Genomic DNA, 23,076 nt, shown 5'->3' on the forward strand with positions numbered 1-23,076 from the left:
GGCGTGCCAAAGCCACGATGAACAAAGCTTTTGAAATACGCAGCGCTCACAGGAAACGGAAACCGGCTTAGCGATGTGCGTTTGCTTGATCATTGACTTGATTGAGGCGCGATTGCAGTTGTGAAGGTGAAGGCGTCAGTGTGGACTAGGGCTGCGAAATTTATTGCCAGAGGCGAAACTCTGAAAGCCTTTGCCGTTCTCTGTTATGTGAGACGGCAGTGAATTGTTTGCTGTCTTGGCATTACAGTGTGATCGCGAGTCCGAAGAGGAGGCCGCCTGGTCGAGATGCCGAAGTAAGCATTGACCAAGTTTTCCCTATCCAAGGGTGCTAACCATATTTTTGTTTCGTTTCTCTGCTTTTCCAGACCGTAAGAGATTGATTTATTACGAAAGTCCCTACACCTTTGCTGCAACTGCTGCGTAAAGCACTTTACTTAAGTTTCCTTTTCCTCTATCCCGGGGCGAAGCTAGCGGTGCGTAAGGGCTTAAGCCTAAAGTAGGTAACGGAGAGCCAAAAAAATTTCGGAGCGCATGGTTTTCTCTCTTATTTGTCTGCCTTCGGGACCATTCCGGTAAAAACAATCGATAAAAGGCTGAGTGCGGTGAAGGATCTACGCCTCTTATAGATATGTTTGGTAAATTACGGTGATACGTTTACTCTCTTCATCTGCGATTGCTTATTTGTGCAAAGGCAAGTTCGCTGCGTTTGTTCTATGTTCTTGTCTCCCATTTTCACATGCTGTAGGTACTACTGCGACTACTGTGACACCTACCTCACGCACGACTCGGTAAGTGGTCGTCCTGCTTTCTCCCAGAGCCTTCGATCGCGTGGCTTTTAGATTTCCTGCAGCCTACGTTGGGCTAGACGTTGAAAACGTTGACTGATGAACGAGCCGATTATCTCGATGTGTATGGCATCACGGCCATATTGTTTCAAAAGAGAATAAATGTGGCCGCCCACTTGCTTGCACCGGGGCGGCGATGTAAAGCTCGTAAACAAACCTGCCGAAGATAATCGGAATCAGATTATGTTCTGTTAATCCGGGAGTTAACGTTGCTTTTTTTCCTTTGTTGTCTTATCTCGCGTCTGAAATTTTAGAAGTTGTTTGTTACAACTGTTACTCATAAAAATGACATACGAGCAGAGCTTAATTTGGTCGTCAAGGAAGTGTTGCTGCAGTTACTAACTGGTGTTACCAAGTATTGCAGTGGCCAGACATGTGCTTAACTCTGGGAAGATGTACTGACCTTTGTTGTTCATGCTCACGATTGCTTAGCCGTCGGTGCGCAAGACCCACTGCAATGGCCGCAAGCACAAGGAGAACGTCAAGTTCTACTACCAGAAATGGATGGAGGAACAGGCACAGAACCTCATTGATGCCACAAGTGAGTGTCTACACATGCTAGATTACATAGCTCTGCTATGTAAAGCTTTGAGGTTGACTTGCTGATGCTATTCAATTTCGTTACCTCAGTACAGGTGATAGCGAACATATGGTTTGCATTCTAGTCTGTTGACATACCTGCCAACCCTCTCAAATTTCCCATTAAGTCAACGAATATAGGCTTCTTTCATGATTATGTGCACTTCAAGTTTTATGAAAGATAAGTTATGTTAGTGAAAAAGCTTTGCTTGTCTGTCTCCGACTGCGCCCTAGGGAATCTGCTGATAGTAAAAGAACGCCAGACAGGTACCAGCGTCAAGGAAGTTTATTCAGACCAGTTCCTGAAACAGGCAAAATAGCCAACAGCAAGAAGTCGCGGTCTGAAAAGCAATGTGCTGCTTGTCAGTTTCACCTCATGTATGCTGCATCTACAGGAAAATCATCATTGGTAGTGTGTCTATATCTCACAGAAGGTGGTGCATGTTTGGGACAAACTTAAAAAGAAAAATGCATCCTATTCCTCTCCCCTTGTGCTGTCGTGTCCACGGGACTTGTGCGATTTTTAAAAGATCACAGGTCGGCAGGTATGCATTTAAAGACACACTAAAAGTAAAAATAAATTCAATTGCGTTAGTATATATGCTTCTGCAGTAGCAGTGAAGCCACACTTACCATGAGTAGAGGTATGGTAAGACAGAAAAAGTGTGGAAACGAAAGACAAGTGAAAGTGCTGCAGTGAAAGCTCTCCTGTCACCATCTCACCGTGACATTGTGCTTGTTAAAGGCATCTGGCTGGACCTAGTTAATTATTTTTTCAGTATCAATCTAAACTGATTTAGCATTCCTCTTTAGTGTCTCTTTAGTTATTTCCTTACCATGCCCTTTGGGCATCGTTAGCCCGCTAACAATGGTTTGCAACACCATTTTTGAGACCTACTGCACCGCTCGCACACTGCGCCAGCTGACACAGTAGGACTAAACTTTTGCTTCTTATAGAGTTCGTTTCTTGCCGGCTTGGCCGCTATTTTTTAATGGGCTCCGAAGACATGCGCGCACTCGTCAGAGTTGCATATCTTGCGATTCCGCTGCATCTGTGGCTGATTTTATCGAGGGCTCAAGCAGCAGTGAGTCGGAGGATTGTGTCATTTCATCTGACCTCGAATCTGAGATTGACGACGGAAATCAACCCAGAAATTGAGGATGTCTCGCCAGTCATGTGCCCCTCAACTAACTGGAGAAGACAGGGAATGCGGGAGATAGAAATTCAAGACGATGGAGCAAAACGTGAACAAAGTGAATGCAGGAGCCAACGTTTCGACAAGTGGACTTGTTTTCTTCAAGGCCTTGAAGAAGACAAGTCTACTTGTCGAAATGTTGGTTCCTGCTTTCACCTTGTTCTCGTTTTGCTCATCAACTAACTGGAGCCATTCAGCACCAGCATTCTGTTAATGGGAAAGTGGTGCCTTGTAACACTTCTGGATGACTAAGAAGGTTGACATTCACACTGCAAACAAACAATCAAAAGCACCTATATGTGTCTTGCATATCCCATTCTTCATGCTAGCACAGACATTACAGGTTGACCAGCTGTACCAGTGTTTTGTGCTCACAAACTTTTTCTATATTGCAGCGGCGGCATTCAAGGCAGGAAAGATCCAGTCCTCCCAGTACCAGGCCAAGCCTCTAACCGGTGCCATGATTCCTCCACCAGCAGCGCTGCAACGTAAGTCACCTGCTTCTAGTGTGTGTGTGTGTGTTACAGGATTCACTCTTAGAGAAAGACATTCAACAAGAGCGGACACTCCCATAGAGCCCAACAGTCGAACTGTCTGTAGCGCACCAAGCGGATGGGATTAACACCTTCCGGTTTCGGTTTTGTGCATGCGCGTTTTGAACCCCAGCTATCATGCGCTACACCAGCTGTGCTACTCAGTGCACAATAAAGTTCCTCAGGACACTCCAGTAAAGTTCTTGTCAATTGTCATCTGTTGCTGCTCAATCGCAGCGGCCTTAGTGCAGAATGATTTATTTTATTAAAATGATTGCGAACGATCTTTACAAGCCTTTGTCGAATCTGTGCCACATGGAATTTCATAGAGTAGATGCAAAACGCCTTGTAAATCAGGAAATGTTTATTTCACTCTATATAAGTGCTCGTTCCAGGCTTTTTGTGCGTTTATCCACCGTTGTGACACCAGGTAAGCAACAGTAGTTCCCGTACGAAGCTCCATGGAACGGCGTAAGCCAAAAAAAAGTAAATTACAAGCATGTGTCATTTTGGTATTCAGCCCTTATAGAAATACAGTCGAACCTCGATATATCGAACAGCGCGGTGATCGCAAAATAGTTCGATATAGCCAGAATTCGATATATAAAATCACGTAGAAAACGCGTCAAAAACTAGCGCAAATCAATCAATGAACCAATCGTGGCGCAATAGATACTCACATGAAGCTTCAAAGTATTTATTTAGTTCGCTGAAAGTACTGAAGCAGCGTAGCCTGCTTCATATTGGCAACCGCGTGCTTGACCACGGCGTCCTCTACATAGTCCAAACGGTCCACAAGAGACAGTCCAGTGCCTTCTATTGCGCCGCAGTAGCGGCGTACAACGGCCAAAGCAGCTACAGCCTCAGTTGCAGTCGGGAGCGGGGCAACATCAGCGCTTGCTGGATCAGCTTCGGCAGCGTCTTCGTTTGGCCGCTCAGCAGTCACTTCTGCCGCGATCTCCACGTCTGTTAACTCCGCCACTGTTCCGGTGCTGTCGTCACCGCCAACGAAGTCCGCAATGCACATGATGTGTGGCTCAGCACCGACAAAGCGCTCCAACTGGCTCCACGGCCGCCTCGATCACGCGCGCACGGCGGGGGCAAGCCTCGCCGTGCGCGCATGATCGAGGCGGCCGTGCTGGCTCCAAGCCGCCGCGTGTGTACGCTGCTACGTTCAAATGGCGCCCTCGGCGCAACCTATGTGGGCAGCTGTCGTACGCAGCAGTCTGGAACGCCAATCGCGCCGCCGCTATCTTCGAGAGTGTTGCGGGAAAGCTCGCCTCATGTCAACAGAGCGCACTTGGTCTGGGGCGGCGGAGTTCGATATACCCATTTTACATCCGGCCCCGTTCGAAATAAAGAATTAAAAATGCATGCGATTTTCCATGTGATATAGAAATTGTTCGATATACGCAATAATTCGATATATCCGTGTTCAATATATCGAGGTTTGACTGTAGTGCGTGTAGAGGAGAAACATGCGAAAGTGGTGAATGGGTGACACTACAAACAAAAGCAGTTCGCTTTTACATACATGACGTCGAAAATACTTGACTCATTCCAAGCATTCCCCCATTTCTGGTTAAGCGAACAAGTGCACTGGGCGACTGCACATTTCCAAAACAATATGGCCTCAGCCGATGCAATAGTAGGCTACGAATGCATGCGCAGAAGCGGTCACAACACAGGCTCTCAGCCAGAACACGATAGACGCTTGCAGAATGCCTTCTACTCACACTCGAGAGAAATGCATGGATGCAAAGCCTGTTTTCAGTCGTTCATTCGAGTTTTTAGTTTATGAGCTCCTAGGCGTTATCTCTGCCATCTCTGCAACTCTGGGCAATCGCTCGTCGTGTCTTCAACAAGCGTTGCGGGGTATATGTTGCGGTATATGTTGCGGGGCCGTAGAAAGCGTCACAAACTTGTCTCACTAAGATTCAGTGCACGCCAAACTAACTGTCATCATGGCTGGCTTGCTTTTTCTTCTAACTGCTTAACAACCCCAGGCGTGGCGATCGTGCCTCGAAAGTACCCCAAAAAGTAACGAAATTAGTTGCAGAAATGTTCGAGGTCATAAAAAGCGGCAAAACTTGTGCCATTAAGATTCAGTGCACCCAAAACTGCGTCACACGGCCGAGGTGCTTTTCGCTAACTGCATCACAAAGCCAGGTGCAGTGAGCGTGCCCAAAAACTACTGAAATAAGTTATAATAATGTTGGGGCTCATAGAAAGCATCGCGAATATCTCCCAGTACGAGTCATTAACTTAAATTAACTATGCCAGGACGTCCGAGCTGTCTTGTGCTAAAGGCGTCACAAGTCTTTGTTCCGTGTCGTAAAAGCCAAAATTGCTTGAAATGCATTGCAGACTGTCAAAGTTCCTCACCTTGCCGTAGTCCACTACTGCAGTGGTGCCGTGTCGAAGTGCAGAAGGAACGCAAGAATGTGCCGGGAGCCTGACAAACACACTACATTCAAAAGAGACGGGTCGCCGAACAGGCGAACTTCACATGCGCAACCGGCCTCGCTGGCTTCAGTGGCCTGTCTGGCGCATGGCGCATGCATCTGTCGCGCCTGGCATGCCGTTAGCTTGTTGCTAGGTGGCACAAGAAAAATAAGTCGCAAAGTATAAGTTCATTTATATGCAAAGCTTTTTAGTTTTAGCGGGGAAGAATAAAAAGAAATTAAACGTCTGCAAGTTCATTTTTCTTTTTTTATGCTCACGTCAACTAACAGATGGGATTAACACTAGCTGTGATGTGTTTCCTGTTGCCAGTTTTTGCCGAGGGTCCCCTCTTGTTCAATTTCTTTCTTTATGATTCACTCTTCAGGCACCAGTGATGCTCTACCCATGAATTTGCTCACGTTTCTAAGAATGCAACCACCCGCTGTACTGAATAACTAGACGGTCTCCTGCTTTTTAGCGCAAACAAGAGGTACGGGCAGTAGCCGAGGAGCAACCACTTTTTCTCTGATAAATGCAATGATGCAAGTACCTTCACAACACGTTGACAGCATTTACAAAGTGTTGATAGCAAGTAACGAAGCATAGCAGAACTAACAATTCTCTCCACTCACTGTGGTAGCTCGGTAGCTATGGCGTCGTGCTGCTGAGCTCAAGGTCGTGGGTTTGATGGGCACGAAATGCAAGAAACCGCGTGTGAACTTAGATTCAGGTGCGCGTTTGAGAACGCCACGTGGTAAAAATTGACCTGGAGTCCTTCCACTATTGTGTCTCATAATTAAATTGTGGTTCTTGCATTCAAACCCCTCAAATTTAACTCAGTTTTAACCTGTCATTCTCTTTTGCAAGTGGTTTATGTTCAGTCACCTTGCAAGAAATTTTGTACCATACACAAGCAAATCTGTCTTTGTCTCGCGTAACATCCCTCTGCAATTCCAGGCTGACCTTTCATGAAGCAAGCATGCACATATTGATGCATCTCATTGCCTCACTGCATGTCTTGAGCTGCATAACATACCCCCACTATTCCAACACTTGAGAACCATCATGGCACATTGGCTCACGAGTTCAAACTCTCAAGGGCAAACATTTTCTTGTTGACCCTAGAAGTTGCCAACTGGTACTTTGCACTCTGTGAGAACTGTCTAGAAGTCGAAATATTCAGAAGTCAGAAATAACGGATTTACCCTATAACTATATTGTTATTTATCAAAGTGACCGTATCATACAAGGGGAAAAAAGAAGGGGGGCATGTTTCTGCATGCACGTATGCATGCATGTACCTGGTCCGTTTGTTTCCACTATTCTTATGCTGTAGCTACAGATAGACGAAAACACGACAAACCACGAATCAAGCTTTTACAAATTAATGACTAAAGTTGGCTTGGCTTGTCCAGTTACTAGGGCATGTTAAGTTTATTGACTACTGAATATAGACTAGTCTATGCTGCTTTCAGTATAAGGGGACCCTGGTGATGTATCAAAGCAATAACATTGCTTTTTTTGCTCACAATCCTAATTAATGAATAGCATGCTGTCTTTCAGTCTTTCATTTGTCTAATTGTTTCAGTCTTTCAATTTTCAGTCTTTATATTGAGCACGTCCAAATTACAGGCCACCAACTTATTGTGGACAAACCTGTGTGACTATGAGTATACTTGTGTAATGTGTATTGTCGTGAAAGAACTGAGCACTACGCTATCACAGGAGTATTCCATCATCAATTATTTGCAGGCGCTCTACTACACTATCATGTTTTGTGGTCTGTGTGCAGCAGACATTGGAGGCATGACGACTCTGTTTGGTTTTATCAAAGTGTTTTAGCGTAACCTTCCGTATACAATCCCTGCAAACTAATGCAAGCAACTTTTCCATGGCACTCTCTCATCTTGGGTTTATCATGTTCTTTTGCAGCGGGTCCTCCACAGCGGATGCCGCTAGTCGGGCCACCCCACATGGGACCCATGCCAGGCCCCATGCCAGGACCTATGCCAGGCCCCATGCCCATGATGGGACCACCTGGACCGATGCCCCCCAACATGATGATGCCAGGTGAGGAGGAGCATGTCTCTGTGTATTTCAGAAGCCCATGCGCCAACTTCAATCCCAACTTCATTAATAATTTCACAAAAGCAGAAAGCTGGGCAATGCAGTAAATGTGCCTCGGTTGTCTGTCTATGTACGCTGCTTATCGCTTGTACTGCTACTTATTGCTTTTCTGCATAAGTGCTGAATGCCATTTGTTAGTCATGGCAGTGTGCTTCCGTTCCTTGCTTTTCCCCGTTTTTGAATGCTGTCCTCTGATTGAAAACTTTCCCACTAAACTCACCATAACAAAGCAGTTTTATTGCTGTTTTCGAAGACTGTTGAATAAAACCATCTTTAGCCTTAATTAGTGATTGAATTCGGGTTATGGCTGCATGCTTGGATTAGATGGTGCTTGTTGATCTTGGGCTTTTTGCTCTTAGCAAATACTTAGCAATGTGTGGCTTTTTGTTAAGTCTCCCTTTCAGGAAGGCACCCCGCGCTTAGCTGCGCAGCAGGTTTATATTGGGAACTAGGATGCTACATTGAGGGTATTTTGGACCCAGACAATCGCAGACAGCCACTGTAGGGTCACACAGGCCCTGTCGGAGCAGACAAATCCATTACATAGGGGTGCTGCCTAGCAACATTGTCCACGGAAGGCTTGTATGTTTGTTGACTTTGCCTTTTCAGGGTTCTCACTCATCATGGCCTCCACCTCCTGGAGAACCTCATTCGCCGAAATGGCATCTGACCACTTAGAGCACTAATTTCTTGTGGTCACCCACGAGTACTAATTGGCTGTAATATAGTTGTCTCATCCCGGAAATAGGATTTGGCAACGACCGTGGCTGCAAAGTATTACATCGCTACATGTCGCAGAAAGATCTGAAATTCCAAACCAAATGCCGTTTTCCCTTCTCCTCGCGGCTGCTGCGCTCCAAACTGGAGGATAACGTACACGTGCTAGTACGCCTACATACGCATGTTCGCACTGTGACGTCACTCGTGGTGACACGTGACTTCGAGAATTATTCAAGCCAACATCTATTATTTGTGTAATATGTTGCTTGAATAGACGAACTAAAGCTTAGAGAAATAAACACAGAAACCGAATGTCTGCATTTCTTTTTTTTTTTTTTTCTTCACACCGTAGCAAAAGAGATGTACTTCCGTTTCGTCTTCTTGTCCCCACTGTCATGCAGTAGCGTGCGCAGACTCCGAAACTGTCATTTTCTACCGTTTTCCAGCGCAGGATCATGCTCTGTGATCTGCTTATGTCTGCCTCAGTATTCGTGTAGCACTGACTTACACCGCCAGTCAGGTGTCCTCGTGCACAGCGCGCAAAATCGTGCGCTGTGCGAAACAAGACAATCGCAACTGCTCGCACGCGACGCTTTCAGCGGAAGTGCGCCGCGCTGCATGAAAGCCCCGGTCTGGTATTGGAGAACACTGGGAAGGAATTTCGCTTGCAGAGGCTAGACGGGGCAAGCGTCTTATGTTTGCAGCGAAGCTCACCTCCTGAAATCATGGGTTCACGACACTGAAATATTTGTATCTCTGCTATTAATGAGCTGATTAGAAAATTTTTTGCGGCAGAACGCTCCCTAGAGGACATGCAACAACTTTCAGCATACAACTAAAATTTGCTATGGGGCTGGTGAGGGGGCCTTTAAGAGATGTACAGGGGTTCGTGAAGACAAAATAAGCAGCTGTACAGGTGGAATGAGGATGTTAATGACTATGGTAATTCAGAGCTGAGTTCCCAAATACCTTGCACACTCAGTGCATGGTCGTTTCTTCCCAGTTTGAAGTAATACTAGTGCAGTCTCCAAGGTATGTTCTTCTTTTTCAGGCATGAGGCCACCAATGGGACCGATGGGGCCAATGATGGGACCTATGGGGCCAGGGCCCGGCCCCATGCGACCACCACTAGTCGCAGGGGTGCCAAAGAAGTGATTTTCTGTCATCACAGGTGTGCTGCATCACGCCAATCCATCTGTACATACCAGGGACTCTTGTCACTTCATCAGCGATCACACAGCACCACTCGTGTGCCAAGGGTGGCATTGTTTGACAATAAAGGGGTTCTTTTTTGTTGTTTACAGCAATAGCTGTCGTAGTCTCGCTTGGGATGTGTCAGAAGTCAACACCTGTGTCTGCTTCCACCATATTATTTGTTCATGCATGTAGGTTTTTGTGCACTACGGGAAAGAAGAAAGGACACACATGACGGAGCGCGAACTTCCAACTGCAATATATCCGTGGAAACAGTGATACAGTCGACTCTCGTTACAACATACCCCAATAACCCAACAAAAAATGGCAGTTTTTTTCCCCCCCCTAAATACATCTTTTCCGAAACTTTGGTCACGATGTGCAGCTATGTTATTGTAAAGAATGAGTGACGAACGCCCAAAGTAAAAAACAAAGTCGCTGTTTCACCCGAGAGGCGAAGCATCAATTACGATAGCAAATTAATAGACATCTATGCAAATGCGAAGTAAGGATAGTAGTTTTATTGGCTGTATATAGTATTAAACATTCACTTACTAACTAAATTAACAAGTACGGTGTCACGTGCACACAGGTAAAGATGAACACATCTCGCTCGATGAGCGCGAAAAGTTGCTGTCAAAGCTTTGGAGTGAAGAAGCGCAATAGCAGCAGGCGACCGAATTGACCTTCGTGCTGTCTCTCACTTCAACGCGAACTAAACGTCGAAAGCACAGAGCATACGAACATACCGGCACTGGGCACACTTTGTCCACATCACAGATTCATCACAGAGCACCCATGCAGGCACGCACTTTGTCCTCATCGCAGATCACTTTCAAGGTACGGCGCTCGCCCGGGCGAGCACTTTCTCCACATTGCCGCCCCACCTTCCTCCCTTGCGTGCGTGACATTGAGCCGCGATCGTCCGCTGTCAGTTGTCAGCCCGTGTCGACATGGCAAAAGTCTATTTTATGCTCCTGCTTTTGACAAAAAATGCCACTAATAGTCCATTCCTGCGTGGTCCTTAAGAAGCGAACTTAGTTGCAATAATAATAATAATATAATAGGTTGAGCAATCATCATCATCAGCCTGGTTACACCCACTGCAGGGCAAAGGCCTCTCCCATACTTCTCCAACTACCCCGGTCATGTACTAATTGTGGCCGTGTTGCCCCTGCAAACTTCTTAATCTCATCTGCCCACCTAACTTTCTGCAGCCCTCTGTTACCCTTCCCTTCCCTTGGAATCCATTCCGTAACTCTTAATGACCATCGATTATCTTCCCTCCTCATTACATGTCTTGCCTATGCCCATTTCTTTTTCTTGATTTCAACTGAGATATTAAGGTTGAGCAATATGGTCCGTTATATGCAAAAGTTGTACGTGGGTCCGTTGTAACGAGCGTAGACTGTATATATTATGTTTCGTCGAGTTTTAAAAAATATGTTCGCAAAAAGATTTCACTCATCAGACAGTCTCCGTCTTGGAAGTGTTTGGATTGTGAAAGGATACCAGAGGAGTACCGTAAGAACCTGCATATACAGTTAAACCTTGATATAACGAACTTCAATGTAGCGAAATTCTCGGTATAACAAAGCATTTAACTTTTCATAGCCTCCTGTCCATATACATCTCTGCGACAACATTTGACATGAATGTGTGCATTGCCTGCTAAGAAATTCCCCTTCATTGCTCACGAACACAGAAGGGTACTCGCGCAATCTTGACTCAAGTCTTAAAAATATCGTCTTTAATAAATTGGCAACAGTACTCTGCTACCCCTTTTATTCTGCCAATTCTAAGGTCGTTAAGGAGTTAACAGTTGTTTCTGCAACGCACTTGAAAAGTTTTGTGGAAATGAGATGGTCACTTGCGTAGGAGACCAGACCAAGAGGTGGCCTGATGCCAGATACGCAATGCATGCTCAGACAGCAGTTGTACAGTCGATGCTTAGAAAAACGCCTTTCTTGGCAATTTCTGTGCAGCCTCGCTCACAAGCAGAGCAAAAATGTAGCAGTTAATTCCTGTATACATAAGCTTTCCCACATATTAAAAGTTTACCAGTACTATGACTTCTGGCAATCCACCACTATTGGTTAGGAGCTTGCTTTTACACTCTCCTTGTACATCAAACGCAATAAGCTGCAGAATTGCTAAAGTTGTATGCTTAACATGATTTTTCATGCATGTGCAGTCGAGCTGTTGAGTGTTCTTAAAGGGTAGGAGACTCAGTCGGTCCATCCTTTGTGGAATTTGATATCCTGAACCTGGAAACAAGTACGTATATTTGACGCAGAGGCCCTATTCAGCAATGTTGGCTATGCAATATATTGAAAGGACACTAAAGAAAAGTATGAAGTTGGGCTGGACTGTAACATTAAACTTTTGTATGAACAAATTCATCACCCATAGTGAGAATAGAGCTGTTGTAAGCAAGAAAATGGCAAAAATGAATCTGTGGCGCCACCTGTCGTGGAGTATGGTCCCTCTCTTGTGTTCAAGTTTGTTGTGACTTAAGGTTACCTGGCGGCTGATGCTGTCTGCTTGCCGGGAGAGTAAGCCGAAGCACAAAGTGGGCGGTCCAAGAAACTCCGCGTTAGCGAGTTTGAGAGAGGAGTGACCGATTCACAGATAGCAGCAGAGGTGGTGACATGGAGATTACATCATGGCCTCAGTTATGACGCTGGCGGTTCAAACTAAATGGCAGCAGGATGTTCGGTGGCAGTTTTCTATGTAAACAAATATAATGGCGCCCAGAAAGCGATGGTAGACTTCCAGACAGATAAGTTATAAAATTAATATTTCCCTTTATTGTACCTGTAACCCTTTCAGACGCTACTTTATCCAGTTGAATAAAAACTTGCTTTCGCCACAGTTCTTGTCTTCAGAATCGTAGTAAGTGTACAACTATAGGAAAGATTCAAAATTTTTTTATTCTTTAGTGCGTTCGGTCAAGTTTACAGAATGTGGACACTGCACAAAAACTCATCACAAGAACATCAAATATGAGAACATAAAACCATTTCGTGGTTTGAAATGCTTGAAAAGCACTTACCAGCCATTTTAAAATTATGCTTCGTGCATGACATTGTAAAAAACAATAGAAGTGAACCTGCTGCATACAACATAATGACACTGAGCAGTCTACCTTCCCACTCATTTTGCTGAAACATTCTGCACATGTTATGAAATATTGCAGCACAATTCCAAATGTGTTTCCAAGATGTATGCAACACATTTTAAATATTACTTCCATCAGTGCTCTCGCTGTTGATGCACTATCTTGGTGTACGCAATCGTGTACGCAGCATCTGAAAGGGTTGAGGAAACAAAACTACAGGAAGCAGTTATATTTAAGGACTTCAAGCATTGTAAGACCTTTAATGTCACTTCATAAATGAAAATCCTCTATTCAATCAACCTTGTACAGTCCTGCTGCACATCTAACCAGCAGGTAATACGCTGGATGTAAATGCAATAAATGCTTGCATTTATCGCTAAATTGCCACAGATTTGTAATATTTTTTTTATGCAATCGGCATTTTATGGGAACGTAAGCCAGTTTTTGGTTCTGTCTGTCGGCCTGTGACCTCTTTCCCACCAATTTGAGTAACCCAGTAGACCACGGTCAATGGGTAAAGCATTGGGCTGTTGTGCTGAGGGAACCACATTCGAAACCAATTGTAGGGCCAACTTGCGTCACTGTGTATGTGACACTATGTGCCGGTGTTCAGTGAACCTCTGACGCCAAGTTGGATAACAGTGACAAAAAAAGAAACGAAAGAAAAACATTTAAAAGTGAACCCGCATCATATATATTCAGACAGTCTTGTCTGTATATATATACCTAGCGGCACCGCCGCGAAGTCCCCGCGTGACAGTTGTAAAATATATACTGTCACGCGGGGACTTCGCGGCGGCGCCGCTAGATGGCACAGCGTGTCCAGAGAGACACGCAGCCCAGCACCCGGCTGCACACACGCCTCTTTAAACATGACTCGTTTCGGCAGTGGCAATATAGTGTGTATTTGGACTTCTTCAAAGCTTTTAGCCGCGTGTAATGCTTCCGTCCAATGGCAGAACTTCCAGCCCCCAACTTACAATTTGTTGTGTTGTGTGCAACTGCTCACAGTTCACCGTAATCTGGGAAGCAACTCTCGTCTGCCAGTGGAGTAACCGCTATGTCACTGTAGGGTTCAGTAATTCGATCATATACATGGATCCATGTTGCGAATGGCAGAAAAGTGCTGCAGGTCTTCAACTTTGCAGCACCTTGCGCTGGATATATGGTGCTGACATAGCTACACCGGCTTGACTCCTGTTCTACATCGTTCTGCGCATATAGGCGTGTCCGTCTTGCGCTGCGCTTTGAATGATGATGCAGTACTGAACGAGAAACTTGCCAATGTACGATTAGTTTAGGTTTCTTTATTATACGGCTGTCACATGGGCGTTTTCGATCGCAATCCAGCCCGACCGGAATAGAATGTCTTCACTCTTTTACGCAAGTCGAGGAAGCCAATCGCGATCCAGAATTCGAACCCAATAGGGCGATTCCTGCAAGCCTATATCCGCCTGAAGCCGTGCTCGGACTGGAGTACGTGTGTTCTAGAGTGTACTAGCTAGCGTGTTCCGATTTGGCCATACTGCAGTTAACACTCTTCACAAGTTAACAAGGTCTTCCTTCGTATTTTCGTCTTGCGTCTCATCTGGTCATATGATATGTCTGGTCGGGGTATAAATTCATGTCGCAAGAGAAGAAAGGACGGCGATCTATAGGTGCCATAATTTATGCAAGTATTTGACACTTTGGCTTCCGTATGGATCCCGCTTTTATGGACGTTTCTAGTATTCCATAAGCGTAATTTATATACACAGCTTAACATATTCCTCTTTTTAGTGTTTATTTGGAGGAATGACTGTTGTATAATAGTTTATCGTCCTTCTTTGTTTAACTTACACGCTGCGGCAATCTGCTATATCTCGCTCGAAGCATTTTAATAAGTTATGGCTGTGGGTAATTTCACCAAATCCTTCTTGCGTGCAGTCCGTGTACCAGTATACCGCGCTTTCCCATCAGGAAACCCACGCGTGCCATGTTATATCGTTACGGAGAAGTAGTGGGGAAATGCACCGAAAATTGATGACGGTTAGCATTATGGGACGATTTTAAATCCTCGAACTGACGGGGACAGACCGTCCCTAAAAAGCCCGCCGAGAGCTCCTCATTCTACGGTGCTCCGTTCCATGGGCCGCCCTAGAAAACTCAATGGCCCTAGACATGTCCCCAGGCGCTTTCGATGCCGAACGAACGCGCGCTTTTCGATGCACGGACACAGCGCCGGCGAATAATAGAACGAGGTGATACAGGTTGCCCTAATGCGAGCGAACAAACGTAGTACTTGTGCAGCGATATGCGTACCTAAATCGAGGCGACACGTTTTCGATAAGGTGCAGTCGACCCCAAAAGACCCGTTTGGATCTACTGCACAGGAGTCGGTCGTCCCCTAGGGACAAATCTAAGGGCACCAGACACAGAAATTCCGTACGCAGCGCGCGAAACAACCGTGAAGCGGCCGCTGCTACGTATGTGCTCTGAATGGTCTCCCCTCGGTCGTTGCTGTGCGCGTATCTGTGTTGTAACTGCACCTCTTTGCTCACTTATATACAGGAGTCCTATTCGCAAGGACTAATGCAGTTTTCGAGCTCGCCAACTTTACCAAACAGACGACACAGGACGTACGCGCGCCGCGATTCCGAAACCAGGACTTCAGCTGTTGTGGGATGCTCGATAGTGCGTTCGGGTTTGTGAGCAGCGTCGCGGCATAGAAAAATCTTGATGTGGTGCTGCTCTTTCCGACGACGTGCGAACGCGGTTTGGAAACACGGAAGTGCTGCCAAGTGGTAACTTCATCATTTTGCGAGTGCCGGCGAACCGCGGTGGTAGCGGTGAACGTAGCCATTTTGGACGCGAGAACTGTAACCGCTGTAACGGCCTCGGTGAATGACTGTGTGCTCGCGGATGTTTCGTCCTGACAACTACACCGAATCCGCAGGTGAGATTATTTTTTCTCTCTACCTTCAGCCTATTGCAACAAAAACGGCATGTGACCGAACTGAACTTACTGCTGTTGCGCATTTGGCTGGTGTATGTATGGTCCGACAACAGCTAACGCGAGATCCGCTGGCTTTTCATAATTTAGCATTGTGATAATCACCGGATTGTTATGTAACCCGTCGTCGTACTCTTCGCTCTACTATATTGTCTCACTCGCTGCAAAAGTCCGCGACTGTCTGCCACAATCCGAGCCTAAGTTTTGTTGGGAAGCGTTGCATTACGGTTCACGTTATTGGAAATTGGCCGATTTGCTGGAGCTTGTTTGGGATGTCAGCCGGCGTAGTCGCCGCGAGAGCATCGACGCTGCATGTTCTTGGCTGTCAACGCAGCACTGCGTTTCCTACAATAATTATTGTATGAAACTCTATGCTATTACACTGTCGGTGTGACGTGCTTGTTGGCGACGCTGTGTCTACCCTCGTATACGCACGGCATCCCATGCAAACCTCATTCCCCCGCTACCTGTGTTAAAAGATAACCAACACAAAACTTTTGTCTCGCTTTTCGTGCTCTACATAGCCGCCAACACCGTATGACGCCTCAATTCCTCGAACGTGCATTAACGTGACGAATCCGAAAAGCGCGCCAAATTTCTTCGCGTTTATGGGGTTTGTTTACAAGGACAACCCCTGTAGGTCAGAAAAATATGGAGGGTGTTCTGTAGCATCGCAACACGAGTCGGTGCAAATGTCGAAACCGTATTACAATCGTCGAAAGCTTAATAAGGTGACGGTGCATGCGTTTGGCGGGGAAACGAGCTTGTTATCCTGTGTGAAATGCGGGGATGCTCATAATTACTTTGTGCGGTGTGCGTCCAGGTTTCAAGCAAGGCGCGGTCACTGTGCGGCTTGCAAACACTGGACCAGGCTGACCGGCGCGTGCGTTAGCCTGTTTGTGACACCACTGCCTCCGATTTTTGTGACGTGCAGAGATGACTTATGAGTGAACGCTTCGAGCAGAAGCCCCGTTCCATTTGGCACGCACATTGAAATGGTCACCACCTTTATCGATATGTAATGGGTGGTTATTGCTCTTACGAGCGTTTTCGCATTCCGCCTCCACCGCAATGCGGCCGCCGGGAGTCAAACCCGTGACATCGCGCTCCTCAGAGCAACGCCGCATAGCCTGAGCCACCGCAGCGTGTACAGTGTGCGAGTTCAGCACTGCACGTGATCTGTGAAGTCGCAGCAAATTTGTCCCTGTTGAAGTGGTGTTGAAACAGGAAGACCTTGTGCACTCACTGGCGCGTACAGCGCAAAGCTTTCTCATGGTAATATTGGAGTCCAAATCGAATACGAATCGAATAGTGCCAGAAGCGATTTGAATGACACTTTTCGAATGGTTCTCTAGTAATGGAGAGCCGTTTTCACCACTATTAATACAAAACATTGTTCACATCCTTGTGTATTCACAATGTTAGCAAAGCGTCTGTGTATTTACACGTTATGAAGCGTCATCCGGATAGCCCTATATATTCGACTTGTATTCGATTAAGAAATTTGCTATTGAAAATTGACGAATATTCATTTGTGTTCGAATGTATGGCACAAGACTTATTGGAGTAAGTCATTATCAACGTAAGTGATTTCTGATGACTTATCGATGTAAGTGGTTTCTGTTCCAACTGATACTACAGTATAGGGGAGCCGTGGCGCTGAGGCACCAGTCCCTGAGCGAACGCACGGAGCAACTAATTTCCGCTCAATAATTTCCAGTCATTCGAAAATAATGCCTCGCTTTGAGGCAGCCTGTACACGAATTTGTCTTCATTAAGGCGACCGAAGAACGGGGCAGTTTTCCCGAAGCTGCCATTCTATGAGCCTGATAGAGCTAAATTTAGGGAGCCTGTAACGGAACTTTTAGACCGCAGCTCTTAAAAGGCGCCTGTTCCTGGGTTAAGCGTCGATCGGCGTGCCTCGCCGTAACCGAGCTGACGAGCACAGCGAGGGTTGAAAGAGCTATATATAAAGAGCGAACGCGGAGCGCAGCGGCGGATGAAAGACGGCGAGAGCGATGAGAGCGCGAGGAGAAAAGCAAGAGGATGAGGGTGTAGCGGAATAAGCGTGAGGAGGAAAGTGGAAGAAGCCACCTTGAAGCACCATCAAATTACGCTCACGTGGGCGTATCCGCGATCAGGATGCGAGATCAGGATGCCTTAGAAATAAATGTACGTATAAAGCGAGATACAACAAGGAAGAAGAAGCGTGCGCTTGCTGCGGTAAAGCTAATTAAACGATGGAGCATGTTTTGTTAGAATGTGAAGATAACCGCCCAGCGGTCGATTTAGGCACCTCTGGCCTCCTTGAAGCCCTTGGGTTCAGCGAAAGCAGGGGGAAAGTAAACATGTCCGCAATAGAGGTTAGTAAGAGGCGATTGGAAGATTGGTGGAAGTAGGCAAACGACAAACAACGGAGGCGTACAAAGACAACGTTCCCAATAGGGGTTCAGAAAGTTTAGTAATCGAAATTCTTCGTGGGCTTTTTTCCCCTTTTCTTCTTTTTTTATACATAGGTAGGACATTAGACAATATAATGACAAAAGATTGGTGGGGCAACCCACCGCCGCGTTCCAAAGGGGATGCTCATAGCATCCATCCATCCATCCATCCGTGACGGCACTGGCCGTGCGGGGGATAAAAAAAAAGAACCAGAAAGCTCGCCTTCGCGCATAGCGTTTGCCATAAGCGTTTCCCGGTAAAGATTACGGTTGCATAAGCTGCAGTGGTCGGTCTATATATGGTACCTCCGCGCGTCGCGGCTGTGCCTGTCGGTGCTGTGATTGTGCAATGCCTCAATATATCGAGAAATGAAAACACGTATAGAGCTGCGCTCAAATTTCGCGTAAGGGAGTATGGTAATCGGTGAATTTTTTTACCCTCGGCACTTGTACTGAAAATAGGAAATTATTACTGTGTTTCCGAGGTGCTGCTTTGAAGTTGCACAAAAGTATTCTCAGAAACTGTTTGAGCAATTAATTATTGCTGCTTTACGTCCATTCAAAACACCAGCGATCGGGCTATAATTTAGTGTATCGCGGTATACGTTGCGACTAGTATGCGTCTTGAAATAAAACGTCAGAACATAAAAGCACCGACAATGAGCACGCACATTTATAGGGGTAACGAAAGAGTTAACCAGTATCACTATATTCGCTTCGATCCCTTTAGAACAGCGTGTTCTGCTGTAGCACCACATGGCATCACAATTATTTCCTTCAACGAACACAGCGCTATTTGTTTCATCTCGTGACATACTGCACCATTGCTTCATTATTGACGCTGTCAACTGGCTTCTAACAATGCGAAGCACTCTTGGCGAGTTTCAGTTTAGTTTCAGTTTATTGTTCATTCAAGATACATAGTTGGTTGTTACTGTAGTATACAGGAACACCCAGTTTTATGTAATGATTGTCTCGCTGTTTTCATGGGCCGATCCCAAAGATAGTGTAGTTCAAAAATGTCGACCCATCCCGAAGGTATAGTGCTTCAAAAATGTGGGCCGCTTCCGTGGGTACGTACCACTGTGTATGTGCCGCCTTTTAGTGAACTCTTTGACGCCAACTTTTGTCGCTGGGTGTCGCAACACCAGCAAACACGATCGTGCGCTGCACTCGTCATCGGTTCGCAACACATCTCGAGAGCATTATCGATCGCTGCAAGAACCGATATATGAATTACAAGAACCATTCTCAACCACACCGTGAATGCGTCGCATTACATCGATGCCAGCTGGAATCGAGTCAGCTTAAAATTTTGTTTAATATATAGGGTGCTCATTAAACGTAAGAAATAATTGTAAAAATTGCCACTGGCATATGTAGTGCAATTCTACTTCGCGAGCTGGACTGCTCTGAAAGTCGGACAATTATTTGCACGTTAAATCGGAATACATGACCGGCTAATTACTAAAGTTTCTCTAATTAACATTGAAGCTAGATAGTTTACTCCACGTATTACTTTGACGCATGTAAAAAGGGTTTTGTTAAAAAAGTGGTGCAACAACAGTGCATCTTTACCGCAAGTTTGACAGCGCTTATCTCAAAACTGGTGCTGGTTTCAAAATTAGTCCGAAGCGGACGTGTTTTCTGAAATTACTGGCTTCAATCCGTTGATTCAAATTTGTGCGCATCAGGGTTAAATGGAAAAACGCCCGTGTGCTTGGATTTAGGTGCACGTTGAAGAACCTCAGGTGGTTCAAGGTCACGCCCAGAACATTCACTCCGCCAACACACTGAACGTCTCCTGTGAAGTTCGCGTCAAAAGCTCTAAATGGCATCGCTCTACTTTTGTGTACATTTAGTCGAGCACCGGAGTGAACTCTGCTCATCAAGTTAGGGTGGCTAGCCACCCTAATCAAGTAGCGGCCCGGAAAAGCGAGGCTACTGTTGCCAACCCGGAAAAAAAAATATCTGTGACGATTTAGCGGCAACTGCGAGAGAAATGCGTTAGGCATTACGTCGCGCCTCTTTGAGGTCCAGTACCCCTGACTGAAACCACGTTCATCGCATTGCAAAATATCAGGACACCACTCGACGAACGTCCTGCCTCTTCGAGGCGGGAAAGGCAACTGACGGTTGTCCGGAACACAACACCGCCAGCTACACCTCTACCACGTGACCACCTTCCCACATTTCACATACACTTTTTTTCCACTTTTGACGCTCCTAATGCTCACGCATTAGAGCAGACGTAAGTGCAAGCCTTTGTATGGCTCGACGTTGAGGTGGTGTCGCAAGAGGTGGTCGAAGCAGAGAATGAAAGGCATAGGCGATAATCGAAATCCTTGTCGAATTCCAGGGGTAACAAGAAAGCGCGGGCTCAATTCACCATACACAAGTAGCCCTGCAGACTCGCGTTCGTACACGTTAATACTTTAACCCACAAAACTCGGCAATAAACAACGGATGCAGCTGTGGGACAATGGTCGTTTTTAGTGACGGCTTCCCCCAGAGACACCTGGACGCTGCTCGAGTTTCTCCCTGACACCATGTGGAACACGAATAGTTGAGCTGGTTTCCTGTTCTTTCTTCCAAACATTCTGGCAGTTTTCGCGTTAACAATGAGGTCGTTGTTTGAATGAACATACTCACTAATGGTGAGGCTGTCGATCTTTTATATAAAACGCGTTTAAAAGTTGAGTGGTACAAAGATAAAAAAAAAATAATATACTGGCCTTCAGATTGCTCACTACGAATCCGCGCCCAAAGTAAAAGCGTGCTGCGCCGACCTTTTTCTTTTTTTTCCTTTTTGCACGGGTTCGCATATAGTCAATCTTTCTGATATCATACTTTTAGCAATATTAAGCTAAACATATAGTAAGGTTTCCAGTAACGACAATAATGAATTAAATGCGTTTGCACAACCATACTATTAGTGTTTCAAAATTGTTGTTAGCGTTGAAAAAAAAAAAAACATCTAGTCCACTTCGAAAAGAAGTCCTGAACGACTAGAGAGATAGATATAATAAAGTTTACTTTCCAGCGGATAAGGTGGTCTACCCACCCCCCGACACGCAGGTCAGGGGGCATCGTACGTACTATTCTTACTAGAGAGAGATATATAGCTGGGGGAGGGGCTTTTTAATCCACCGGAGTGGTTTGCTTGGTGGCCCACCTAGCGTGCTACTCCAGATAGGTACGATTTTAGAAAATTTGACAGCAGACTTGTGCGGCCTTGCAGAATCACAACGCAATTTGCAGCGAGACTGTTTCATTTCAACAGTTGTAATAAGAACTTAAGATGCGCGTACGCTCGAACGTCTTTATAAAGAGCTCGGGGTCTCCGAAATCGTTCTTTGTACAGGTAACTTCGTTGTAAAAGTCGCGCACCTTACAGCTCACAGCAGAAGCGTAACAAATCATTCCTTCGTTGTACACGTAATTTCGTTGTAGATGCGTTCGTTGCAATGGCGCACGGCTGTGATTTTATAGTAAGAACGTTGTACGACTGATTTGTTTTTGAATTTGCGCGCAAACGTTCGCGCCTCTCGTGAAACTCAAGTCATGTATACGCTCTAGAGTGCTTGGATACGTAATTTATTGCACAGTCCGTAATGAACCCAAATGATTTGAATTTTGCTACGTAACCCATGCCATGTACCGTATTTTCGGCAAATGCAAGCTTTGTGTAACGTAGAGTTCGATCGGGACACTGAAAAACGTGACTTATATTGGAAACATAACGCTTTTGAGCACTTTCTAAAGGAATTTTCTTTTCTACAAAGGCTGTATTTTTAATCCAAGGGCATTGAACTTCGCACACAAATTTGCCATAGCGTTTAATCCATCTTCGCTAAGTTTTATCTCGGTGGCGTTTGTAGTTTTGCCAGGAAAATATGCTAAATTTTGCACGTCCGCAAGACACACTCGGAGCACCCAGAGTGCCCCCATACATAATTTACTGCAACGGACCCAACTTTACCTTCTTTGATTTAGCCATTCGGAGTGTGCCGCTGGGAATGTGCTCATCCTTGGCCAATCCTGCAGAATTGGTATGTCCACAGCACAAGAGGTGCAGAATCCCTAAATGTTGCATACGTGTCGCACATTTCTATGCATACACCCATTCTTCCCTGAACAAGCATGGTACATGAGTACACGATGCTGAAGACGTTATGGTTTTGCTATAGTGAAGCATAGGAAACCAAAAGTTCAGTGACTCTCAGGCATGAGCGCGGCGCGCAATTCAGCCAGCTGCTCAGTCTTATACGTTAGGCGAACGCATATGCGTGTACGAATGCGCAACAAGTTGAACGGCTGCAATTAGTGAGCGTCTAATAGTTCCCGAGCACTGAAACCGTAGCTTCCCAATTGAGTAAATAATACCGCGAATCGAAAGATTCCACTGAACAATTAATGAGCAACAAAGCGCATAATTTAAGCCAACCCGATCCAACGTAACCTAACTTAACCGTTACCCGCCGTGGTTGCTTAGTGGCTATGATGTTGCGCTGCTAAGCACGAGGTCGCCGGATCGAATCCCGGCCACGGTGGCCGCATTTCTTTGGGAGTGAACTGCAAGAACACTCGTGTACTTAGGTTTAAGTACATGTTAAAGAACGCCAGGTGATGCATATTAATCGGGAATGTCCCCCACTACGGCGTGCCTCATAATCAGGTGGTGGTTTTGGCACATAAAACCCCATAATTTTAATTTTGACTTAACCTGATCGGTTGAAAAGTTAACCGTTACCGTCATTTCTCCTTATTGTTCCATTTCGTTGAGTAACAAACATCTGTATAGGTAGCGCAAAACTCATCGCCCTGAGACGCACATCCCGCAGACTGGCAAAACTCTTAGATTAAACAATATACTAACAGCA

The 23,076-nt window shown here is 45.7% G+C and overlaps 1 protein-coding gene across 2 annotated transcripts; it reads left to right on the forward strand.

The window, feature by feature from the left end:
- The first annotated feature begins 107 nt into the window (after positions 1 to 107).
- LOC126517895 (U1 small nuclear ribonucleoprotein C-like) lies at positions 108 to 9,748 on the forward strand. Of its 2 annotated transcripts, none has more exons than XM_050167714.2 (6): positions 108 to 293; positions 743 to 788; positions 1,278 to 1,386; positions 3,016 to 3,108; positions 7,531 to 7,668; positions 9,497 to 9,748. In XM_050167714.2, exons 1-6 carry the CDS (start codon positions 286 to 288, stop codon positions 9,598 to 9,600), a joined length of 498 nt encoding a protein of 165 aa, XP_050023671.1. In that variant the 5' UTR covers positions 108 to 285; the 3' UTR covers positions 9,601 to 9,748. The 2 variants fall into 2 exon arrangements, with proteins under 2 accessions (XP_050023671.1, XP_050023672.1); XM_050167715.2 differs by having other exon boundaries at positions 109 to 293; positions 746 to 788.
- Positions 9,749 to 23,076: the final 13,328 nt, after the last annotated feature.

The sequence above is a fragment of the Dermacentor andersoni genome, chromosome 11 (assembly GCF_023375885.2).
Source record: "Dermacentor andersoni chromosome 11, qqDerAnde1_hic_scaffold, whole genome shotgun sequence".
Lineage (NCBI taxonomy): Eukaryota > Metazoa > Arthropoda > Arachnida > Ixodida > Ixodidae > Dermacentor > Dermacentor andersoni.

Bases quoted from the DNA above. Each gene is read 5' to 3' on its own strand.
- LOC126517895 (XM_050167714.2), top strand. The intron at 3,109-7,530 runs GTAAGTCACCTG...GTTCTTTTGCAG, and splicing joins TCCACCAGCAGCGCTGCAAC to CGGGTCCTCCACAGCGGATG. The intron at 7,669-9,496 runs GTGAGGAGGAGC...CTTCTTTTTCAG, and splicing joins CCCCAACATGATGATGCCAG to GCATGAGGCCACCAATGGGA.